Source organism: Fusarium oxysporum, chromosome VI (genome assembly GCF_013085055.1).
Source record: "Fusarium oxysporum Fo47 chromosome VI, complete sequence".
Lineage (NCBI taxonomy): Eukaryota > Fungi > Ascomycota > Sordariomycetes > Hypocreales > Nectriaceae > Fusarium > Fusarium oxysporum.
The window spans coordinates 3,604,795-3,622,381 of record NC_072845.1 but is presented as its reverse complement, the minus strand read 5'-3'; the positions used below and the strand labels follow the sequence as shown (position 1 = coordinate 3,622,381).

The window sequence follows — 17,587 nt, the reverse complement described above, 5'->3', positions numbered from 1 at the left end:
TCTATCTAATAGCTACCCTAAAGCTGATAATTAATTATTACTTCGAGCGCAGAATGAACGCCACACAGAGTAGAAAATCCAAGACTTCGTCAAACTGAAAAAAGGACGTTTAGCTAAAGTCTCGCGTTATTACATCATTCGCCCTACCTTTGCCGGTCGGAGGTTGATGTTCCCAAGCACAATATCATTTATCAAAGTGCTATAACACGTCTATTGATGTTCGCTCTCGTGTGACAATTCTTCCACATAGTTCAGAGTATTATTGGAAGCGCGATAATTCTCAGGTCGTTCTTGTTGAAATGCCTACCTTAGTTTTACGACTGCCATCGTCGTTTGGCGTTCAAACGCGTCAAGACGCGTCGGGATTCAAGATTCGGGGTATTGCGGAGACCGAAGGCCGAACAGCGGACTTGGCCTGACGAATCATTTCGCGACGAGCGTAACCTCACATCTCGAATACCCCGAACACCTGACATTTCACGTATTCAAATAAAACATTTTCGCGTTTTTTGAAGGAAAAGGAGTTGAAAAGTTGGTCAAGGTGTTGAATCCTACGGAGAAGCGGACTTTTGATGATCATAGTAACATGTAGCTGACATGAGATCATTGGGATGGATATAAAAGACCTAAAGACGTTCGCAATTATGTGGGAAAATAACAAATGAAACAGATTACACAAATCTCCTCAATATGTCTACCAAATATATCAACAAGCTTAATGGCCAGCGCGTCCTGGTGATCGGTGGCTCAACAGGTATTGGCTTCGCCGTTGCCGAAGCAGCCCTCGAACACGGCGCAAATGTCGTTATCAGCAGCTCCAACCAATCCAAAATCGATTCTGCCATCGAGCGCCTCAAAACTCACATAAACAACAACCACCTTCCAATTAGGAAGATCTCTGGAAAAGTCTGCAACCTCGCCAAACCGGAAACAATCGAGGCCAACGTCAAAGAACTACTCGAATCTGCTTCTCAAGACGGAAAACTCGACCATGTCGTCTTCACGGCCGGAGACTTTAATCCTTCGCCAAGTCTCGACTCAGCGACTGTCAGTGTCATCTCTAAAATCGGCATGGTTCGCGTTATGGGCGCTCTTTTTGTCGCGAAGCATCTCTCGAGTTATATCAACCAGACGAACCGCAGTTCGTTTACCATCACGGGAACAACTACTGACTCTCGTCCTGCTGGAGCGGGTTGGTCTGTTCTCAAAGCAGCAGCCGGTGGAATCGAGCCAATGACTCGTGCTTTGTGTATGGATCTCAAGCCTGTACGTGTGAATTGCGTCACGCCGGGATTTGTGCATACAGCTCTGTTTGATGGGTTTCCGCAAGACGTTAGGGATGTTATTTTTCCTGCTATGGAGAAGGACTCTGTTGCAGGTAGGCTTGGGACTGCAGAGGAGTTGGCGGAGGCTTATGTTTATTTGATGAAGTGTACTTTTGCTACTGGGTCGATTGTTGTCGTCGATGGAGGTAGGATTGTTGGAGATGACAAGAGTCAGTGAGCCTAAAGTTTAACCTTATGGCCAGCAATCAACTACATAGTTGCAAGAGTTACTGATGATATTGACAAAAGTGGTTACACCAACCATTAACGATTCTCAAGATAAGATGCGCGATGCAAGCACCAGATGCTAGGTCTCTCAACTAAAGATATGACTCTCAAAAACACACTTTAGAATCAATGATTCACAGGTGCTGATTGTTAAAGAGTTCCTGTCTGTGGCTGCAAAGGCGCCAATGACCTTGAGAATAGTCCATGAAGTTTACGAACAACACTGCTGTTCAATCTAGCTCGAGTTTATGAGAAGCCTAATTTCTCATACTCATTTAGGAGGAGTACTTCTAAGCATCCGGTAAGAAGTATGGTTTCTCGTCAAAGCATTTGTATACGAGAATCTGGCCTTAAGCCGGCTTTACCAAAAACGCGCGCAGCCAAAAGCCACAGCTCATATGGCTTTATCGACACGGCATTTATATAGAAATAGTTAGTCTGTTAGACTTGTCGAAACCAGGTCCAAACTAGGCCAGGTATATTTCAGCTCTATTGGCAATAGTTCGAACTCTGACTTCCAGCTACCAGTCACAATCCTTTTCAACATATAGAGAATAATCTAGATCCTGCAAGATCCCCGCAATCTAACCCAAATTACCCCAAACTGTTCTTTTTCTGCTACGCGTCGTCCCAGCTTTACAAGTGTCTAGACCTCCTCTGGCTAGGCCTCGGGGCGCTTATCAGCGCACGCTGACAAGCTGGTGATAATGAGAAGGGTCTTGAGCCGATAGCTGATGCCACCGGCAAGAGCTTTGCCTCTAACGACTTCTTTGGTGTTGTACGAAAGTTGTAAGTACAATCGCATATTAGCTAGGGCTCACTCACTAATCATGTGAAGCGCGGGTTATGATACTAGGACACTCGACCGCCAAGTATTCCTGCGTCAGCTCTACGAACTGCTGCCCGATAAGTCTCAAGTTTACGAAAAGGCCCGTGTTGAGGATACTATTGAAGAGAACTCGTCAGCCCGTGTCGTTCTAGCTGATGGTCGTGAGTTCGTTGGTGATGTAGTAGTTGGATCTGATGGCGTCCATTCCAAAGTCCGCGAAATCATGTGGGACAAAGCCAACGCTCTGCGCCCTGGAATGATCACAGTTGGTGAAAAGAGAGGTAAGTATATATCACCTTATGGCAGACGTTCTCAGTTGCTCACAGCCTTAAGCTATGGTCACTCAATACAATGCCATTGTAATGGCAAGCTCGCCAGTCCCAGGTATTGGTGCTCACGACATGGAAATCACTTCCAATGACAAGTACTCCTTTCTTCTCCTCTGCCAGCCAGACTGGATATCCATCATTGTGCACAGCAAGCTCCCTGAAGACCAACAGTGTACGTGGCCCACGCGCAGACGTTATACTAAGGCCGATATGGAGGCGCTCGTGAGTATTTATCTGAGCGTCCTGTCACAGATACTGTCGTCTTTGGGGAGTTGTGGAAGCGACGTCTGAAAGCACAAATGATATCACTTGAAGAAGGAGTTCTGGAGCATTGGACCTCCGGCCGAATTGTTCTGGCTGGAGACGCTGTTCACAAGGTATGCGTTCCCATGAACGATACTCTATTGATATCTTGACAGGGCTGACTTATCTAGGTCACCCCGAACTCGGCCCTTGGAGGCAACAGAGCGATGGAAGATGCCTTCGTAACCGCGAACACGCTCCATGCTCTATTGGCGAGGCACCCAAACAAAAAGCCCAGTGACGTAGAGCTACAAGATGCCATGCGCCAAGAGTATCAAGACACGAGAGTAGACCGTGCTCGCGCCATAGTCAAAGCCGGAGGTGTCTTGACGAGACAGCAAGCTTATGACGGATGGAAGGCATACATCACCCAGAGATGGTTGACGCCCGTCATAGGACTCGATAAGTTGGCCCAGAAGATTGCAGGTCTATGCGTTACAGCGCCTAAACTGAACTATGTCGAGTTTGAAGAGAGAAGAGGGATCCTGGGATGGCAAGACACGATGGAGGCGGAGAAGGAGCATTCAATGAAGGGCAAGGCGGCGAAGAAGGAGAAGACAGGAATGTCTTGGAGTAATTGGAACGGCGGATTTGAAGCTATTTTCCCGCATATATCGGGAGTCTTGGTAATTTTGTGGTTGGCCTTGTGGTTATTTCATCTCATCGATTCTGAGCACCATGTGCCTGGCTTTGAGAGGGACACTCTAAGTTTTGTTGAAGTCTTCAACACGAGCTGGAGGAAGCCTTACTGAGCTCTGCTTCGTTGTCTCGAATTCGAACTAGTAATCGAATGTAAGTTGGCGCATAACTATTCACTACCCCTAGAGGTATAACTACCGACTGATCAGCCATAAATGTGTGGGATCAAGAGGTTTCCATGCAGGTGGTTGAATCAACACACTTGCAGGACCTTGTGACGTATTCTATTCAAAATCCACAAGCATTAACAAATAGACTCGCTTACTCGGCAGCATCTTTGGGGAGCAATCAAATCTGGCAAGTAATGCGGGTTGACTCAAGATTATACATCATCTCTTATTACAACCAATGTTTATTTTACTGTATGACTGTTGTTACAATTTTCTAATCAAAGTAGAAGAGAATATCAACTATCTTCCAAACAACACAGATACTAGACACGCCGACATAATGGATGTTCAAGTCGGTCTTCTTCATCTATAATACCCCAATAGGTCTCACCACCCTTTAGGCTATCGCGGTTGGTTCAATCTTCTTTCCCCCAAGCTTAGCCTTCTGATACGGGTTAGTATCAGTCAACTAACATGTGTATGAAATGAGACACCTACCAATAGTGGGCAAGCGCACACGAAACTGAGCGCAGCGGCCGCCATGAAAAAGGCCCAGATGCTCTTCATAGCACTCGCGATCTCTGGGATAACCACGGCCTTTTCGTCTTCAGATAGAGCTTTGAACACGGCGCTGCTGGTGCCCGCAATCAAGTTGCCAATGTCAGTGTCGGAGGCTGTTGGCAAGGTGTTGCCGACTTTGTCAACGGCGACGTTGTGGAACAGGCTGCCACTGATAGCAAGAAAGAGTACCATTCCGAGATCCTGGGCTAGAGTCAAGGTTAGCTGGAGACAACGCCGAATAGTTTGCCAGGGGAGACTTGCAAATCGTCATGGCACCAACTGCATTGGAAATTTCGTGGGTGGGAACCAGTGACTGCATGATGGCGAACCCAGCGACGATATAGCATCCCGCTCCGGCTCCAACAAGTATGTTGTAGCCGTATACCTTGCCATTAGATGTGGTGTCATCAATGGTGTCTGGAGGGTGTTAGAACAGACTATCAGAATGATGAGCAACTTACACATTAGAGCACTACCGATGAGCGCAAGGGCACTACCTCCGATGTACCAAACAGGAATCAGTCCGTATTTTGGCATCAGAAAGCCATTCAGCATTGAGACAGCAACCATAAACATGATCAAAGGAAGTAAACGAACGCCAGCCTCGAGTGCTCCGTCACCCTGAAGATGTCAGTGAGAATGTTTCATAATGCAGTCAGAACTCCTACCTTGATGAATTGAAAGTATAGAGGGACGAAGTAAGTCATGGCCTGGACTTGGTTAGTCAAATTATTCCTTTCGATACTCAGTGACCTACTAAGATGATGCCTGAAGATAGGAAGACTTGGAGCTGCATGTTGATCAGAATCCACTTCTTGAAGAAGTGCAATGGATACAAGCGGTTTTCCTTGGAGACTAGAGGATGTAGTTTAAGTAGGACTATAAAGGCCACCAGGAGAACGCCGGTGACAGTCCAGAGTGCAATGATGGTCCCTGAGTGAAATGAATAGACGACACCGCCGAAGGTCAGCGCAACGGTCAAGCAAGCGGATCCCGCCAGGAAGATGACTGCGTTAATCCAATCGACAAGGAGGAGCTTCTCCGCGAGAGTTTTAGTAGGGTTGGGGTCGGTACTGGGAAATAGAAGGAAGTACGCAGGGGCAAAAACAGCGCCGATGGGAAGATTGATGTAAAATCCCTGGGTATCGAGTAAGTAAGTGTTGAATGAGAGAAAGAACGAAAGATACATACCCATCTCCAGGTTGCGCTGCTTGCTGCGAATGCGCCACCAACCTATCGAGAATGATCAGTCCGCATGAAGTTAACGGCCGGTTGGGAGGTAGAGCTTACAACAGGACCAACCACACTGCCGATACCCCACACAACAGTACTTCCAGCAAGGTAAGCTGGCTTCTCTTGCTGGTTGGTAAGGACCGAGACATATGTCAAAGTGCCAGAATACATTCCAGAACCACCGACACCAGCGATGACACGGCCGATGATGAGCGCTTGAATTTTAGGTGCAGCGCCGCATAGAGCACTCCCGGCCTCGAAGAGAAAGATGTTGAAGATGTAGACCCATTTGATGTTGAAGACACCATATACTTTGCCCCAGAGGAGAATGAACATGGTGCCGAGAGCGAAACCTGTACCGATCCATGACATGAGCTCGAGATGGCCGAAGTCGTTGATGATACTGGGCTGGATATTTGCAACGATGGTATTGTCGATTGCGAAGAGGAGTGTTGTAGACAGCATTGCTGCGTAGGCAACGGCCCACTAAACAAAGTCACCCAATGTTAGCAAGAACGCATGAAAGACCAAGGTTCTTCGGAAACACTCACTCTCCATCCCTGAATGCTACGATGGACGGTCTCATTGAGAGATGCGTCGCTACTACTAGCGAGGTCGCCGGGAGTGTGCGGGCCTCTGGGTGCTGCATCTGCAGGCTTCTCGGTACTTTGATCACTCATGGTTGTGTGGATTCAGGTGGGATCTTGGTACTTTGATAGTGAAGAATGATAAGGTAGCTTTTGGTTTTCCGCACGAAAGGGGAGCATTTTTGTCAAGTAGAAGACTTGCAGCGAGATTATACGAGAGCAGGGACGGACACGGGGCGGACGCGGACAGAATGGGGCCGTCTTGACAGAGCACCACAAGACCTGCGATTGGTCAATACCAACTCCGCTTGTTGCGCTAGTCCGCTCGACACCGAGGAAGACAGCCGATTGGTCATATCCAAGTGTGACGCCGAACTACAGCTCAGCAGCGACTTAGCACTGACCGCCAAGGATGAGTTCAAAATATGGCAGGAATGTATCCGAAGAACTATTGCAAAATGAGAAGCTTGGAGGAGTATCAGTTCAGAGAGCTCAATGGGAGCTGCGCTGCCCAGCATTGTTCTGATCACGATAGCTAAGCATTCTCGGAAACTAATTCCTTGCCTGTCAGAGGAAAAGAGTGCAATTGTGTCGTGTCTAAACTAGGACCTAGCCTCAATTTGGATACGTTCCGTCGTGTTTCACAGCATATTGTCTACGTAGCCTTTCCGTTCTCCGCCTTTGTTCCCTCAATCTCGTGTTGATGACGTCGAAGACTCATGTACTCGTCCAGAATAGTCTTGTATTCACTTGGCTTATATTCTCTATGGCTATGGAAGCCATCACGCAGCTCAATGAAATGTCAGAAGCTCCGCTAGAGATTGACTCGTACATCTTCAGGGATATCAGTATTCAGCAAGCCCTCGTGACTCCAGATGATGACGACGGTATCGAGACACTGTTTAACATGAGGCCTTCGAGGCTCAGCACAGACGAGACCATGCGATGGTGGGATTTCAACACCTCATCGATATCTACTGAAGGCCACGTCAAGAACCATATGACTGGCAGGATCCGCATAAACACGAACAAGCGTCGAGCCCTCGCCAGAACTGTACCCAATCTACCTCAGCGCGCCTCGAGAAAGCTCTGGAATCAAGCCTTGAAAAAGGTTGGCTTCAACAACGGCCTTACGTTTCAAGATATGGACAACATCACGTTTGGTGGCATCTCATACTGTGCTCAGGCCACGACCAACATCAAGACGTCTGTCATGAAGGATGAGACTTGTCACGTACTTCATCCAGCCATTCTCGACTCATGCCTCCAGCTCATGGTCGTCGCCATCTGGGCCGGTCGAGCCAGCGCGATGAAGTTCGGCGCTGTTCCCGTCACCGCCGAAGAGATCGTTGTTTGGAAGCCAACGCAAGCTCAGTTGGATGGGAGTTCCAGTGCGAAGGCCTTCTCCTGGATCGATCCCCGTGGCCAGAGCCTTTTTAATGCCCACAATCAGCTGTTAGCAAGCGACGGGCAAGTCCTAATGGAGATCAAGAGCATGCAGTGCACTGCTTACGAGGCTGCCATACCGCAGAGCTTAGAAGACGTCACTCACCCACAGCCTTATAGCCATATTGTCTCGAAGCCAGACTTCTTACTTCTCAGAGGCAGCCAGAGCCACCTATCACTTGTCGACTTTATTGAACTCGCTCATTTCAAGAATCCGGCATTGAAGGTGTTGACTTCGGACACGGCAACTGCTACAGCTTTCCTGGCAAGACTTCCTATGCTTTGCCTTACAGTAGCCACAGATGCTACTCATACCTCTGATGTCACTGCTGAGCTGGGCAGTTTCACAACCGTATCTGTGGAACCCTTGGTGCTGACGGCTGATCTGACGGCGCAGTCTCAGGAGAAGCTCAAGTGCTCTTTTGATATCATCGCTGCCCCTAACACGTCTCTCTATGAGCTTCAGAATATCTCTGAACTTCTCTCAGAAGACGGTTGCGCTGTACTAGGAGGGGATATGTCTGCTCTGACAGAACAAAGTCTGAGAGACGCCGGATTCTCCGGTTTTGAATCATTCTTGGGAGAGTCCTTATTCGTCACTCGTATCGAGAAGACCAGCAACCCGACAGCAGTACCCATCCAGCTACTATATCACACTGATCCTCCCAGCTGCGTATATGGTTTGGAGCGTGAGCTTGAAAAGGTGGGTTTCAAGACTGAGCGCTTGAGGCTAGGCGAGACCTGCCCAGCTGGAGCCAATGTGATCGCCTTGGTTGATCTTGAAGCCCCTTTTATGGCCAGGATGTCGAAAGACGAGTTTTCGCATATCCAGAAGATCCTAAGCGAGGTTTCCAAAGTGTTATGGATGTCTCGCAGCGATGCATCGAAGGATACGACTCGCTCCGAGTATGCGATGACGGCAGGGCTCCTGCGATCCCTTCGTTCTGAACGAGCTTCTCTTAAAGCAACACTTGTGGACTTTTCTATTGATGACCTTGCTTCTGATGCATTTGGCACAAGAACATCAGATCTCGCATCGGTATTCTTTACTGGTGAGCAAGAACTGGAGACGGAGTACATTTCCAAGGACGGCCAGCTCCTCATCAACCGACTCGTTCCATTCGACAGGATCAACGAGAGATACGCTCTCACTGACGAGGAGACCCAGTCCCAGCCCTTTGACCCAGAAGCTAGACTGGACGGTAAGATTGACTCTGGAAAGGTTGTATTCTCTCACTGTAACGCCGATGGGGCGGCATTGCAACCCACCGAGGTAGAGTTCCGAGTCATAGCAACAGGTCTTACCGATGAAGACAAAGCTGTCATATCAGGCTCCTCTCCCGGCCCTGACTTCAGCCATGAGGCCTCTGGCATCGTGACACGGATTGGGAATGCCGTTCAAAGGGTGTCGCCTGGCGACCGTATGGTGACCTTCAGTGCAGGCACGCTGTCAAGCTTTCAGCGCGTCTCGGAGTATCTTGTACAAAAGCTCCACGATTCTGAGGACCATGAGGCTACTGCAGGTCTCCCGATGTACTATGGTCCTGCTCTCTTTGGCCTTGAGACACTTGCAAAGCTCGAGCCCAAGGAGTCTGTTCTTGTACTTCCCGGCTCAGGAATCCTTGGAGGAGCCGCGATCAGAGTCACACAAGCGCTCGGGGGTCGATTTTACGTCGCAGTCAGGAACGATACCGAGGCCGAAGAGGTGCAAAGTTCTTTTGGCCTTTCTAGACACCAGATTTTGGTTGACTATACTCCTGAGCTGCTTCACGAATACGAAATCGACGTGGTGTTCTCGGGCAGTTCAGTCGAGCCAGCAATATCAAAAGAGTCGTGGAGAAATATGCTGGCCTTGTCACGATTTGTGAACTGTGGCAGGATGCCTGTAGGCTCGTCCTTGGACTCTACGTCTGCCTCCCGCGGAGCAAGCTACCTACCAGTCAACCTCATTGGCCTCTTCAAGCTGCCCCAGGTTCTTGGTCGACTCCTTGAGCGTATTATGAGACTCCACAGGGATGGCTTCCTCCCTGTCCCACCTTTGACCGTTAGCAATATTTCGGACATCAACAGCTCAATCGTCCTTTCCTCTGCTCTCAACAGCAGCGAAACCATCATCACCTTCACCCATACAAAAGGTAGCACTGTAGACGTAACCCGCACCCCTCCACGTCTTGAGTTGCACTCAGATGCCACTTACCTCCTCGTGGGATGTCTCGGTGGCCTAGGGTGTAGCCTCACGACGTGGATGATGAAGCGAGGAGCGCGGAACTTTGCATTTCTGTATCGTTCGGGAACGGATTCTGGGCAGGCTGCCCTTTGCGTCCAGGACCTGGAAGCCCGAGGTGCCCGGGTGCAGGTCTTCAGAGGCGATGCGGCTATCAAGGAAGATGTCGAAAGAGCCGTAGCCTCGATACCATCCGATGCGCCTCTCCGGGGTATCGTGAATGCTGCCATGGTCTTGCGAGTAAGCTGTGATTACTTTCACGCGTTCATCGATTCAAATAACACTTGTTGCAGGACGGCCTTTTCCAGAACATGGCTGGACAAGGTCCATTCAGCCAAAGGTTCTCTGTAGTAAGAACCTTCACGAAGCAACAGCCAATTTGCCTCTGGACTTCTTCCTCATGACTAGTTCTGTGTCTGGAATCCTTGGAACCCCAGCTTAGGGTAACTATGCGGCTGCAAACTCCTACATGGATGCACTTGCTCGCCTGCGTCGCTCTCAAGGCAAACCTGCATGTGCAGTCATTCTCCCCATGGTTCTCGGAGTGGGAGTCGTTGCTGAGAATCTGGACCTCGAGAACTCGCTCACTCGCAAGGGTATGTATGGTATTGACGAGGAGGCTCTACTAGACGCTTTTGAGGTGTCAATCTTGGAGCAACAGCGTCCGCAACATGATGGCGCCAGCTTTGATCATCTTGTCGTCGGCCTTGACCCTGCCGAGCTCCACAGGGCAAGAAGACAGGCTGACGGTGATGTTGATGCTTTCTGGGCCGCGGACCAGCGTTTCTCTATCCTCCTTGACAGTATGAATCAACTCGACGGCGCGAATCAAGGCGATGGAGAGGCTCAATTCTATCCCGGGTTAAGGCTGCCGACTCACCAGCGCAAGCCGCTTCCCTGGTGCGCGACCATTTCATCGCCAAGCTGGCCAGGGTGCTTCTTCTCGACGTAGAAGAATTCAGTGATGAAACTCTGGACGATCGATCGCGACTTACGGTATTGATAGCATGATTGGTGCCGAGCTACGGAATTGGATCTTCAAGGAGTTGGGGCTGGATGTTGCTTTCCAGCAACTTCTGAGCCCATCTTTAACAATTGCCAAGTTCGCTGAGCTTATCTGTGTTTCTCAGGGTATTTTTGTGAATGCTGAATAGAGCAAGAGATAATGTAGGCATAGATGATGGGATAGAAATAGACAACCTTGAGAAAATTGCAAAGACGGAATTCCTTCACGTAAATGAGAGACTATATTACTCCTTCCTTCGAAATCATTCTTGTACCTCACTAAATAAGCTACTCCAAATTCCCAATCCCTGGACTCGGAAAGCCTGGGTTAGAATCACATCGCTGTGGCTTGCGCCAGTCCAATAGAGGAGCTTGGCATCCACAAGCGGCACACTTTACTTAACTTTTCTTGACTCGTGCGATCGACAAGTAGCGTGAGTGTGTGGCATTCTCCCGAGTGACTAGTGGGCGGCCGGGTTAAAGGAGGTCGCATCACTGTAATTAAGGCTCTGCTTTGACTTTACCGCTGCCTGAATTTCGCCTGAAGATGCATCATTGATAGATATTCAATATCGGCACTTGATATGGTCCAATCCTCCGTGTCTCGTTCCCTGTCACCAGCCAAAACATGCTTGCTATCCACAATCAATAGTGCACAAGTCGTCGAGGAAGAAAGCCATTGTCTTTGATGGTGTCTACGCTTTGACACTCGTTGCTTGGCGTGATCTTCGTCCGCGGTTATAGTGGGGAATATTCGCTCGAATGCGGTTTGGGCATTCCATAATTGGGGCCGGGTAACTCTATTCCTGCTTACGGTGGCATGCGCCCTGAGGTGCTAGCTTAGTCTTGTACCAGATGTCAGGCTCTGATAATGGTCTGTATAATAAGCGCTCACTGTGTGCCCCTCGCTGGCTTGTCGGAAAGCTGTTCCTGTTTTCTCAAGTGTGCGAAATGTGATTTGACTGTGTTTTCTGGATATTTCCTTTTCTAATCGCAGGTTCCCTTCTACGGGATATCGCCAATATGATATCCAGCAGGGCTGTTATGGTACGTGTTGACATCCCGCTTTTATGATAGTAGAATGCTGATCTTTCAGGGCTTTGAGTGGTCCTTCATGACCATCGCGTACATCACAGTCGCCTGCCGCATTTATGTCCGCCTGGTCATGAGAAAAGCACGATTGTTTTCAGCCGACTACTGGCTCATTCTTGGCTTGTTGTCTTGCCAGGGATTGCTGATCTGTGACACTATTACCTACTCCATGGATGCAATGGATGATTTCACAATAGATAATGTGGCTATTAGAAAGGTAAGCATAAAATGCAACTATGTTCGTGACATTTCTTCGCTCTTCAGTGTACCAGCTATCATATATACTGATCCCATCCTCTTGCTCAGATCCGATTCGCAACAAATCATTTCTTCGACACAGGCATATACTTTCCGAAATTCAGCATCATCGCATTCTATTTCAACCTCGTGCCGATTTCACAGCCAAAAATGCGCATTGCGCTCTATTGTCTAGCTGGTCTCACTACCTCTTTCGCAGTCATTACTTTCTTCTGTGATTGGTTCTGGTGCGGGCCTGATCCTTCGATCAACTGGTCAGTCATAATTTGGAAAGCTCTACGATACCTCTAACGGGATATTTAGGGCAAAAGGAGAGCAGGAATGTACATCCTTCACATCCATGACTCTTATGCGGCTTCTGTGGTCTATGAACTTTATATCCGAGCTGCTGAGTAAGTCTCAAGTTTCGTGGCCTAGTTGGGCTTTAAACTCCTATTCCTGACCCCAAATTAGATGTTGCATATCCGATCCCACTACTGGCAACCCTCAAGATGACTTCAACGCGTAAGAAGATTGGACTAGCTGTTGTTTTCGGACTTGGTGTCATTACGATCGCCGTCAGCGTTGGTAGATTTGTAACCATGGTCTATGTTGATAATGCCATATCTATATGTCAGTCATCTCAACCTCACCTCAATCTTATATCTAACATACTCTTAGACATTTGGGCAACTGCCGAGATTTGCATCTCTGTCATAGTCGTTGCTCTCACGGCGGTCCGACCTCTTCTTCGAAAGCTCACCAACCTGAAATCTACAACATTACTGATGAGTGAAGACCGATCGGGTGTCCCAGCAATACCATTAAATCGTTCCCGGAAACTCGGAAGTTTTATTGGAGGATCGGGAGTCTACTGGCAGGGGACGGGAAAGAACCATCAAAGGCATGCCGAGCGCATGGATCTGGAAGGTTCAGCTGGCAGTGAGACGGAACTGAACAACATAAATGGAATAACACTCATAGAACATGTTATAGTCTCGAGGGAGAGTAACATTAACAGCATACCTGGGCAGCCAGAGTATACTGTTAAAGTTTGAGTGCAAGCTGTGTGATAGAAAGATAGAACTATAGAGGTAATACACTTACGAACTTAGACAACAAGCCTTTTCCTCAATTCTTTCCGCGACACCATTAGTAACAACACCGCATCCAGTTCAACCTTGGGCACTAACTACTACTATTCGGGGCGCTGTCAAAGGAGTTTAAAACCATTTGTCCGAAATATTATTGACATGGTTCCTCAATTTTCCGCCTAGACTGTCGTAATTACTCATACATCGTAGTTAAGCAAGATGACCCAGTTCGACTCTTGGCAGTAATCTTTGGTTTCCAGAGACGAAACATAAAACTGTTATATGTAATGCGATAAAGTCTAAGTTTAACGGACGAGGCTTAAGTATAATAGCCCTATAAAAGTATTAATGCGCCCCAAATCAGAAATCAACCGAGACCAGAACTTCGTTCATCATAACGTAAGCGAGTTAAAGCTATTCTTCTCTTCCCATTCCTGAAGCTTCCTCTCAACCTGTGCAACACTTCGATGCCAATGTCCGCCCGACTCCTCAATGTGGCCCAGAGCGGCAAACAGTAACCTCGAAGATGCAACAACGCCGTTAATACTGTCGCGACTACCGCCATGCACCAGCTCGCGATGGAAGGCCTTCAGAGCCATGGTCAGCGGCCACGCGATGAATATGGCTTGTAGCATAATGATGTCGCTGTCGGCCTTCCACGGTGAGGGGAGGTTCAGGCGCACTGCAGTTGATATCTGAAAAGCAGCTGCCGTAGCACGACGTTGACTCTCAGCCGTCATGAGCGGTGGCAGACCTTGCTCTTCGCTCCGGGCAATAGCTGATTCATGGGAAAAGATCTCAGTTGCGCGGAGGTTTAGATACAGGCTGAAGGCAACGGGGTCCTCGCGGATAGATGTAGCGTTGAGGTGTCGTTTCAGCATTCCGAAAAGCACGTCTGTCTTCTTCACAAGATCGCAGTAGCCATCCCAGAAGCTCTTCGAAGTCCGCTTTTGTCCGTGGTCAAAACAGCATAGGGCTAGCTCTACCATGAGGACGCACCCTGCATAGGATGAGATCTCGATACTAGGCTCGAGGCCTATATCTGAGAGATAGGGCATCTTGAGCGGGACTAAATCGGATCTCAGTAACCCAGGTGATGGGAGGTTGATGTGAAACTTCTGGATGGTTTGAGCTTAGCGTCAAAGCGCTCTGAGAAAGTTGACGAGGGTTATCTTACCTTTATATCGCCCAGCATGCATTGCCATCCGGTACGTGTTTTGACGTAACTGAGCAATATGTACAAAGCCCAGAAGGTCCTTCTTCGTTCCTCTAGAAGAACCTGATCGGTCGTTTCAGGCAGGCTCAGGCCAGAGCCATCATGTCTTTGAGAATCTTGAAATCCATCGCCTTCATTTCGTTTATCCATGTAGGGCAGTTCAAGCAGCCTGGATAGCATGACAGCACGCCCCAGTGTCATCCAGCTCCTCTCGAGCTTCCCAGCCATAGCCTCATACCTCCCGATAAAGAGTAGGGCCTGTAACAAATTAAGTTCGTTCAACTGGCCATCTCTTTCGCACTTTTCTGCATAGTTCCTTGCTAATATATAGCAAGCAGACTCTTTGTTCTGGGAAGTGGATGAGTGAGCGCATCCAGCGAGTGCAACTGCGTAAATGAGGGCGCTTATAGCAAGACCGCCTCCCATTGATTCTGTCGCGAATCGATCTTGGTTCAGGAAGGGAAAGGAGAAGTAAATAGATTCAAAGTAGTACTTGTGCAGTGCATTTAGTTCTGCGTGCGAGATTTCCTCTTCGGTGCCGCTATGAGCCAAAGATCGAGGCGATAGGCGAGTGAGGAGTATGTTATCCAGTGGTTCCAGGGCTGTAAGCTGATTGCACCAGTCGAAAGCCATGTTGGAGTCGGCCCCTGGATTGAACAGATCAATATCTAGCATGGGTGAGCTGTTAGTCGGCAGATCGATGGCCGTGCCCATGTTTCGGTGGCTGTCTAGCTCCATGGGGTTACGGCTAGTTGACGGACCTGCAGATCCGGGTACACTAGAGACACGTGATGGTGCCGTAGTCGCGAGATGGTACTGGGTGTTTGTGTCTGGTGTAATAGAGCCAAGGGCATCAGGCCAACGTGATGGCAAGACGGGCGCAGTAGTGGTGGAAGGTGGCTGTAAATGTGAGGTCGTGGAACCTGTCCTTGGTCGCGGGGTCTCAAGAGCGAGCTGAGCTTCAGTCTTGGCCAATCGCTCCTGGAGCTCCTGCAGCTGTTCATCGCGAGTACGACGCTGAGAAATTGGGCTGTACCCGCAAGGTTGATTGAGCCGCTCGCATCGTCTTTGCAGGACATAGGCCAAAGCATCAGCTCCACATGTCGATAGCCACGTACGTGCGTTCATCTATGTTCCAGTGGACGAGATACGCTGCCAGACTGAACTGGCTTGGTCTCGTATGGGATGGGATGGGATGGACGGAACAAACCTGCATTTTGGCAAAGCCCTGTCACACCGGACTTTTCGCTCTCTGCTCGTCGAATTGAGTCGTCAGTTCAGCAGTCGGAAACGGCACACAGTGCATATCGATCCGCAGACGGCTTGGATTGACTTGACTTACCTGCAAATCTCGCATGCGTGACGAGCCGTAAAGGGAGAACCGCCAGACGAAGATGGCCTGATCATCGCATATGATCTGTCTAGAGGTTCTCAGGCAAACTTGAGTCGGTTCGCACATACGGAATTTGACCTGATCAGTCGGGCATAGTCATACCACTCGTGAGTGAGAATGCTAAGATGAGTCTTTTGGTACTGGTGAGGGGAAAGGCAACGGAAGCCAGATTGCGATATGCAACAAACAAACAAACAGGGACCGACATGAAGATGAAAAGAGCAATTTGCGGACCTGAACTCTCTTATCGATACCTACTGCAGGGGCCGTGCGCGCCGTCTGTCTTGGCTTTACGCTTATTATTCCTCCGTGTAGGCATAACAAAACTCCGTTGATAAGCGACGTATGTACAAGGAAGAATGCGACTAAAAATAGATTCAAGAATGTGAAGCCTAAATAATAGAGTTTCTCGGAGGGTTTCACCTGGGGTATATAATTCAATCATCTCCGATAGGGTGTTTATCAGAATGGAGCCTTGGCTGCAACCTTCATCCATTGCGACAACACTCCTTGCAAAGTTTTACTTCAAAATTGATCAACTTCTCCTATGTTGCACCTCCCCCAAGCTGCATCACGATGAGAGTCATGGTGGTCGACTCTCAGTTGAACGAGAAATATCCGTTGACCTGATACAGCTGACCATTTGCCTCCCACGATCCGCTCAATTGCTTCGAGCCACCCTTGGGGCACTGGTTGATGATGTCCCTAGAAGAATTAGACAGGTCAAATGTAATATCGTGTCACATACTCAGTAGCGTCCTGGTCACAATATTGATTAGCATAGCTCAGCAGTCAAAGCTGGAATACATACCCAGCAATCCTTGAATCCTTTCTTGCCACCAGTGTTCTTGCGCTTGATCTCAACATTCAAGATAGTGTCTACACCAAGGCCTTTGACAGTATAAGATCCGGAGGTAGTGCAAGCCTCCTGGTAAGTACAACCGGAGTTACTGCACATTCGCTCGCGAGCATCCCAATAAGCTGTGATGAACTTTCCGACATCCTTGTTACCGTTGCCGAAGCAGTCTGCTGCCAGGGCCGAGGTGGCGAAGACAGTGAGGGCGTAGAGGTTGATGAGCTGCATTTTGTAGGAGTCGGTGGAGGATTTTGGTTTGGAGTTGAGTCTCGAGAAGCTTGAGTTGTTGTGAGATGATGGCATTTTCAGATGGTTTTATAGTTGAGGACATATGGCAGGTCGGGCTGTCGGTGAAGGAACTGATATGATCTTTACCAATACGAGTTTTCGCTTCTCGTGAGTGCATATCCAACGGTGCGTTTCTTCCGCACCATCCTCTTTGAGAATGATGCATTTTCGTTTGTCTCCGTCGACTGCTCTAGAATAGCTTAAGCGATGCCAGCTGAGATATCTCTTTGGCCACTGTTGCCGTTCGGTCGGCCGCCTCGTGGATAGTCGCACCCTATTGGTTTTCTTTCACTGATCCCATTCGCTATCGGTATAGGTCCACTCTGACAAAGCAGTTATCCATGCGAATGGACCCCAATCATAGGCCGTGTAAGCTGTTAGTAATGTTGTGCGTTGGGTTATCATGCATATGGCCACTGCTGAGCCTCACTCATACTTCAATATTTATCTGCACTGGTTATGCTGTCTGACTTTTCCTGTGGACCTTCATTATTCCCTGGTGAAAGTTCTGACTTGTTTAAAGTCTTTTCAT

The 17,587-nt window shown here is 48.7% G+C and overlaps 6 protein-coding genes across 6 annotated transcripts; 3 read left to right on the top strand and 3 right to left on the bottom strand.

Moving 5' to 3' along the window:
- Positions 1–690: 690 nt before the first annotated feature.
- FOBCDRAFT_321035 (uncharacterized protein) lies at positions 691–3,766 on the top strand (the record flags this gene model as incomplete). The annotated part of the gene is made up of 6 exons (XM_059612061.1): positions 691–1,495; positions 2,252–2,342; positions 2,392–2,663; positions 2,716–2,883; positions 2,964–3,088; positions 3,146–3,766. 6 exons carry the CDS (start codon positions 691–693, stop codon positions 3,764–3,766), a joined length of 2,082 nt encoding a protein of 693 aa, XP_059465210.1.
- A 361-nt stretch (positions 3,767–4,127) lies between these two features.
- On the bottom strand, positions 4,128–6,297 carry FOBCDRAFT_321034 (major facilitator superfamily-domain-containing protein; the record flags this gene model as incomplete). Its single annotated transcript, XM_054705170.2, has 9 exons — positions 4,128–4,268; positions 4,322–4,590; positions 4,661–4,801; positions 4,846–5,005; positions 5,053–5,094; positions 5,142–5,522; positions 5,576–5,617; positions 5,675–6,103; positions 6,169–6,297. 9 exons carry the CDS (start codon positions 6,295–6,297, stop codon positions 4,221–4,223), a joined length of 1,641 nt encoding a protein of 546 aa, XP_054561145.1. The 3' UTR covers positions 4,128–4,220.
- Positions 6,298–6,970: 673 nt separating this feature from the next.
- On the top strand, positions 6,971–11,028 carry FOBCDRAFT_276020 (polyketide synthase dehydratase-domain-containing protein; the record flags this gene model as incomplete). Its single annotated transcript, XM_059611510.1, has 4 exons — positions 6,971–10,114; positions 10,168–10,224; positions 10,317–10,822; positions 10,881–11,028. The coding sequence occupies 4 exons, from the start codon at positions 6,971–6,973 to the stop codon at positions 11,026–11,028; spliced, it is 3,855 nt and encodes a 1,284-aa protein (XP_059465209.1).
- An 867-nt stretch (positions 11,029–11,895) lies between these two features.
- Positions 11,896–13,266, top strand: FOBCDRAFT_321033 (uncharacterized protein; the record flags this gene model as incomplete). The annotated part of the gene is made up of 6 exons (XM_054705168.2): positions 11,896–11,926; positions 11,976–12,188; positions 12,278–12,483; positions 12,533–12,621; positions 12,683–12,841; positions 12,890–13,266. The coding sequence occupies exons 1-6, from the start codon at positions 11,903–11,905 to the stop codon at positions 13,264–13,266; spliced, it is 1,068 nt and encodes a 355-aa protein (XP_054561143.1). The 5' UTR covers positions 11,896–11,902.
- Positions 13,267–13,555: 289 nt separating this feature from the next.
- Positions 13,556–16,107, bottom strand: FOBCDRAFT_226928 (uncharacterized protein). Its single transcript, XM_059609724.1, has 3 exons — positions 15,861–16,107; positions 14,480–15,770; positions 13,556–14,420 (listed from the first exon to the last, which is right to left on the bottom strand). The coding sequence occupies exons 2-3, from the start codon at positions 15,644–15,646 to the stop codon at positions 13,695–13,697; spliced, it is 1,893 nt and encodes a 630-aa protein (XP_059465208.1). The 5' UTR covers positions 15,647–15,770; positions 15,861–16,107; the 3' UTR covers positions 13,556–13,694.
- Positions 16,108–16,510: 403 nt separating this feature from the next.
- On the bottom strand, positions 16,511–16,995 carry FOBCDRAFT_276017 (uncharacterized protein; the record flags this gene model as incomplete). The annotated part of the gene is made up of 3 exons (XM_031185716.2): positions 16,511–16,616; positions 16,660–16,670; positions 16,723–16,995. The coding sequence occupies 3 exons, from the start codon at positions 16,993–16,995 to the stop codon at positions 16,511–16,513; spliced, it is 390 nt and encodes a 129-aa protein (XP_031036851.2).
- Positions 16,996–17,587: the final 592 nt, after the last annotated feature.